Raw genomic sequence first — 5,514 nt, forward strand, 5'->3', positions numbered from 1 at the left:
GGCTTCATTCCCATTTTACAGATGAGGTAAATGAGGCACAGAGAAGTTAAGTGACTTTCCCAAAGTCACACAGATGTCAAGTGGCAGAGGCAGGATTAGAATTCATGACCCTTGACTCCCAAGGTCATGCTCTTTCCACCAAGCCACGCTGCTTCTCGACTTGCCCAAATGACTTGTCCAAGTACACACACAGAAGACTAGAGGCACAGCTGGGATTTGAACCCATATTCTTCTGACTCTTGGGCCTGTGCTCAATCTATGAGGCTCTGCTGCTTCTCTATTCAAATGAGGAAACCATTTTCTTTTCTTTATCCAGTGGTTTGTGAAGTATCTTCAGGCCTCTTTGATCAGGTTTCCATCAATCAATCAATCAATTAATCGGTGGCATTTATTGAGCATTTACCGTATATAGAGGACTATACCAAGCACTTGGGAGAGTAAAGTACGTTAGAGTCGGTAGACACGATCCCTGCCCACAAGGAGATAACGGTCTAGATTTGGAGTTGGTTATCAATTGATCAAGTAGTCTTTATTGAGAACATACAGACCTCTTCCTGAAGAAAATAAATCCTCTAAAGGACATGGGAAACACCTTCTAAGGCCGCTTTCACCATTTTAAAATCAGTCAGGCCATCCCCTGGACTTGTTGGTTAGGTGAGCGACTTTGAATGCGGGAATGGGAATGAAAGGGAAACGCGAGAACTGAATTAAGCTCCCTTCGGCAGTTAGAGGGGAGAAAGAAGGCAAGAGTGGTTCAGAGGCTCCTAGCTGATTTCCAAAAAGGAGATTTAACTCCCTCCCCTCCAGACAGTGGCCAGTGTGGGTCCCAGTTCTTTCAAGCTCCTTAAGGTGGCCCACCCAAATGACTTGGAACAATTCCCATTAGATTAAAAGTTCTTTGAGAGTGAAGATCATATGCTTATTGATGTTGTGCTCTCCCAGTGCTGAGTACCATAGGTGGCAACTCCTTGGAGGGGCAGGAACCAACCCCCCACCCCGATGGCCATTCGAGCTGGAATCCCAGTTCTGCTTGTCCTATGCCAACTGTCTCTCCCAACTTGTACTGTTGGAGGGGAACCAGAGTGATTGCTGGCTGGCCTATAGAGAAGGCAGAAAGACCTAGTGGAAAGAGAAATACCCTTCAGGGAATTGGCTGAGGGAGACCAGGCCATCTTTGTCTTTTCCTTTAATTGCTGAAGGGAGCTGAATTTGGCAATCTTGTCCCTCTCTTAGTTCCCCCACCCACATTCCAAGTCACAAAGTCAAAGCCATTAGGGCTAGATAAACCCCAAAATGGTGGTCCTCTCCTTTTCCAGGCCTCAGTTTGACCTCTGAGCTCGCAGTGAATAGTTGGGCCCTTTACTTAGTTTAGTGCTACATACTCCTCTGGCACTTAGTAAATACCATTCGTCAATTGATTAATTGATGAATTCATTCATTCATTCATTCAATCATTCATTCATTCAATCATTTTTATTAAGCACTTACTGTGTGGAGAGCATTGTACTAAGGGCTTGGGATGTACAATTCGGCAACATATAGAGACGGTCCCTACCCAACAATGGGCTCACATTCCCACCATAATTCCAGAAGATCACAGGGTAGATGAATTCCCAGGTGCTCTGCCTGAATGGAGCACTCTATTAGGCTATTGTGACATTTATTGTACTAAAACAGTGTCAACCCATGCCTTATTCAGATTGAGAGATCTTTTCAACATGTCTCTTGAGTGACACCCGAGAGATAAAGCAGATTTTGCTGTGTTGCGATGAACACCCCTTCATCTCCTCCTCCTCTCCCCTGAATGTGTATCTTTTTCCTGTCACTGAATGACGGATTGAGTCTGAACTCAAATTATGAATGCTAAAAAGGGTCCATTGCGAGACAATAGTAATAATAATAATTGTAGTTTTTCTTAAGTGTTTACTTGATGCCAAGCATTGCATTAAGTGCTGGGGTGAATTTGAGCCAGTTGGGTTGGACACAGTCTCTGTCCCGCAACCGGCTCACAATCTTAATCCCAACTTTACAGATGAGATAAATGGGGCACAGAGAAGTGAATTGACTTGTCTGACGCCACACAGCAGAAAAATGGCAGAGCAGGGATTAGAACCCATTACCTTCTGACTTGTAAGCCTGTGCTTTCTCCACTATGCCATGGTCATTATGCGGAAGCATCCTTATTATTAGCTAAGATTCATTAAATGTTTATTAATGAAGATGATCATAGCAGACATAGTCCCTGTCCCATCCAGGGCTCACAGTCCAAGAGGGAAGAAGAACAGGTATCTTCTCCCTATTTGACAGATGAGAACACCGAGGCCCAGAGAGTTGAAATGACTTTTCCAAAGTCATACAGCAGAGCTGGGACTAGAACGAGGGGCTCCTGCCATCCAAGCCCTGTGCTCTTTCCCCTGGGTCACAATGCCTTCCTTGTAGGCTGGTGGGAGGCAGAGAATCGTGCCTGTTCCCTCAGAGGGAAGGTGTTGAAAAAGATCTCTGGCCTAACAAATATTTTTCCAAAACCCCGAACCATACTAACCAAATATAAACGACATTGAGAGCTTTTCCAAGCTCTGAATGCCCTCAACCTGGGACTCCCAACTTCTCATTGCCTCATATAGCCCCCAAGCCATAATGAGCCAGCCCCACCACAAGCTCTGTTTCTTTACCCAAGGCTGAACACAAATTCTGATCTTTCCAGTCAAGACAAAACACTACCTAAAAGTTATAGATTCTCTGTGGAAAGCAAAGGTGCTTCTGAGAAGGTGTATTTTGATAGGGCATGTCAAGCACCAGGATCGTCTCAGTTGAAATTCAAAACTCAATGAGGCGGGTTGGAGGGTGGGGAGAGAAGACGGGTGACGTGGGTAAATCTGCTGGAAGGGAGGTTAGGTAGTACCCAGGGGAAGAACAGGTTCATGGTCTCCACGGAGACAGAGGCTGAAGAGAGCTGCCTCCCGCTGACACAGAGGGAAGATTGCAGAGCCCGATGAAACTGATCCTTGGAATGTGTACCCTTGTGACCCTGGCGATCTAGAAGGCCGGCCCCTGGGCATTCCGCTGTACTCGGCCAGAGAGGGCTCGGGCAGGAGGATGCCAGGCCCTCACATCCTCGACCGCCCTGCTGTCATTCTGGACAATGGGTCAGGGCTGTGCAAGGCAGGCCTGTCGGGGGAGCAGGCCCCACGCTCCGTCCTGGCCTCCGTGGTCGGCTACCCCAAGGGAGTCTCGCTGATGATCGGAGCGGGCCAGAAGGACTACTACCTTGGCAAGGAGGCCCAGGCCAAGAGGGGGATCCTGTCCCTGAGGTACCCTCTGAGGCACGGTATCGTCACGGCCTGGGATGACATGGAGAAGATCTGGAGCTACATCTACTGGCACGAGCTCAGGGAGAGACCGAGTCAACAGCCGGTGTTGGTGACCGAGGCCCCGCAGAATCCCCATGCCAATCGGGCCAGGATGACTGAGATCCTCTTCGAGAGCTTCCAGGTCCCGGCCCTGTATGTCGGGTTGCAAGCCCTCATGGCCCTCTACTCGTCCGGGAGAACGACCGGTCTGGTTCTGGACAGCGGAGACGGGGTCACCACCACGGTCCCTGTCTTCCGGGGCCACTGCCTGCGCCACGGGGTCTCCCGGGCAGACTTCGCCGGCCGAGATGTCACCACGCACCTGGCCACGCTGCTCTTGGAGACGGGCCACTCCTTCGTCAGCTCGGCCGAGCAGGAGATCGTGAGGGACATTAAAGAGAGGATGTGCTTCGTGGAGGCCGACCCCACACGGCGGAGGCGGCGGCGGGCCCCAACCCGCCTGCGGAATTATCTTCTGCCCGATGGGCGCCCCATCCAGGTTGGGGACCAGCTGTGGCGAGCCCCCGAAGCCCTGTTCGACCCCTTGGGGGCCGGGGTGGAGGCCCCGGGGGTCCACAGGATGGCCTTCCACAGCGTGACCCACTGCAGCCGGAGCACCCACAAGGAGATCTGGGCCAATGTGGTGCTCTCCGGAGGGTCAACGCTCTTCCGTGGCCTCCGGGAGAGGCTGGGCCGTGAGCTCCGGGCCCTGGCCCCCGAGGCCCCACCCATCGCCATCACAGCGCCCCCAAACCGACTGTACTCGGTGTGGGTCGGGGCTTCGGTTCTGGCCAGTTTGTCGTCGTTCAGAGAGATGTGGGTCACTGGTGCTGCCTACAGAGAATTCGGTCCATCCGTGATGCAGAGAAGATGCTTGTGAGCGCGCCATGGGAGGCGGGAGCGGGGACGGGAAGGTATCAGGGCTGTGCTCTCTCCAGAGTGTCAGGAGCCTGACCAATACAGAGCCGGTCCATAAACCACAGGCTTGGGGTGTATCACTTACACTTCCCATTCACATCCTTCCCCGCCACCTCCTGGCCATCCCACCTCCATCCTGACCCTCACAAAGTCTTTCTCCCTCAGCTCCCTGTGGCTTCCTTTGCTTCTCTAGAAGCCTCTGCTCCCCCCAAGAGGCAGGAGTGGTTTTCTGGCAAAATCCCACATTAAGGAAAGCTCACACCTGCTGCGCTCACCCAGTTTGACTCTACGCTTTCACATCTGTACTCACATGCACCTGTGCATGTGGACACTCATGCACCGATGTGCACTCACATACATACACACACACATATATGCAAGCGCACGAATTCATTTTTTTTCTGCTATCACTGTGCACTGTCACCAAACAGGCTGATGTGGCCAGAACATTCTTTAATTGTCTAACAGATGGGTTGGCAAAACACACAAGAAGGCAAAACAGAGTTAGCTGGTGTCCGTTTTTGAGGGTGCTGCTGACATTGAGGTCCTCCTAGAGCCTGCGCATGTGGTTGAAAAGATGGGCAGGGTACCAACATGCCTCAGCATAGTCTGGGACTCACAAGGTGATGGGTTCTAATCCCAGCTCTGCCACATGTCTGCTGTGTGACCTTGAGCAAGTCACTTTAGTCACTGTACTTCTCTGTGCCTCAGTTACCTCATCTGGAAAATGGGGATTGAGACTGTGAGCCCCACATGGGACAGGGACTGTGTCTAACCCGATTTGTGTGTATCCACCCCAGAGTTTAGAACAGTGCCTGGTACCTAGTAAAAACTTAACAAATACCATTGTTAGTATTATTGTTATTACACATGAGCAGGGGCCCCAGCTGGGTTGATGGATTTGTCCCAGATGATAATAATGATGGTATTTGTTAAGCGCTTACTATGTGCCAAGCACTGTTCTAAGAACCGTGGTAGATACAAGGTAATCAGGTTGTCCCATGTGGGGCTCACAGTCTTAATCCCCATTTTACAGATGAGGTAACTGAGGCACAGAGAAGTTAAGTGACTTGCCCAAGACCACCCAGCAGATGAGTGGTGGAGCAGGGATTAGAACCCATGACCTCTGACTCCCAAGCCCGTGCTCTTTCCACTAAGTCACGCTGCTTCCCCTATCAGTCCTGTCATTCGACCTCCTGACAATCCGATACTCGGCCTTCGCTCTATGAGAGCAACCCACCCCTCT

At 51.0% G+C, this 5,514-nt stretch overlaps 1 protein-coding gene across 1 annotated transcript; it reads left to right on the plus strand.

Annotated features, from left to right (window-relative positions):
* Window positions 1-3,074: 3,074 nt before the first annotated feature.
* LOC119928886 (actin-85C-like) lies at window positions 3,075-4,312 on the plus strand. Its single transcript, XM_038747387.1, has one exon. The coding sequence runs from the start codon at window positions 3,097-3,099 to the stop codon at window positions 4,228-4,230; it is 1,134 nt and encodes a 377-aa protein (XP_038603315.1). The 5' UTR covers window positions 3,075-3,096; the 3' UTR covers window positions 4,231-4,312.
* The last annotated feature ends 1,202 nt before the right edge of the window (window positions 4,313-5,514 follow it).

The sequence above is a fragment of the Tachyglossus aculeatus genome, chromosome 5 (assembly GCF_015852505.1).
Source record: "Tachyglossus aculeatus isolate mTacAcu1 chromosome 5, mTacAcu1.pri, whole genome shotgun sequence".
NCBI classification, from domain to species: Eukaryota; Metazoa; Chordata; class Mammalia; order Monotremata; family Tachyglossidae; genus Tachyglossus; species Tachyglossus aculeatus.

Excerpts from the sequence above, each read along its gene's own strand:
- LOC119928886 (XM_038747387.1), top strand. The coding sequence starts at position 3,097 with ATGCCAGGCCCTCACATCCTCGACCGCCCTGCTGTCATTCTGGACAAT.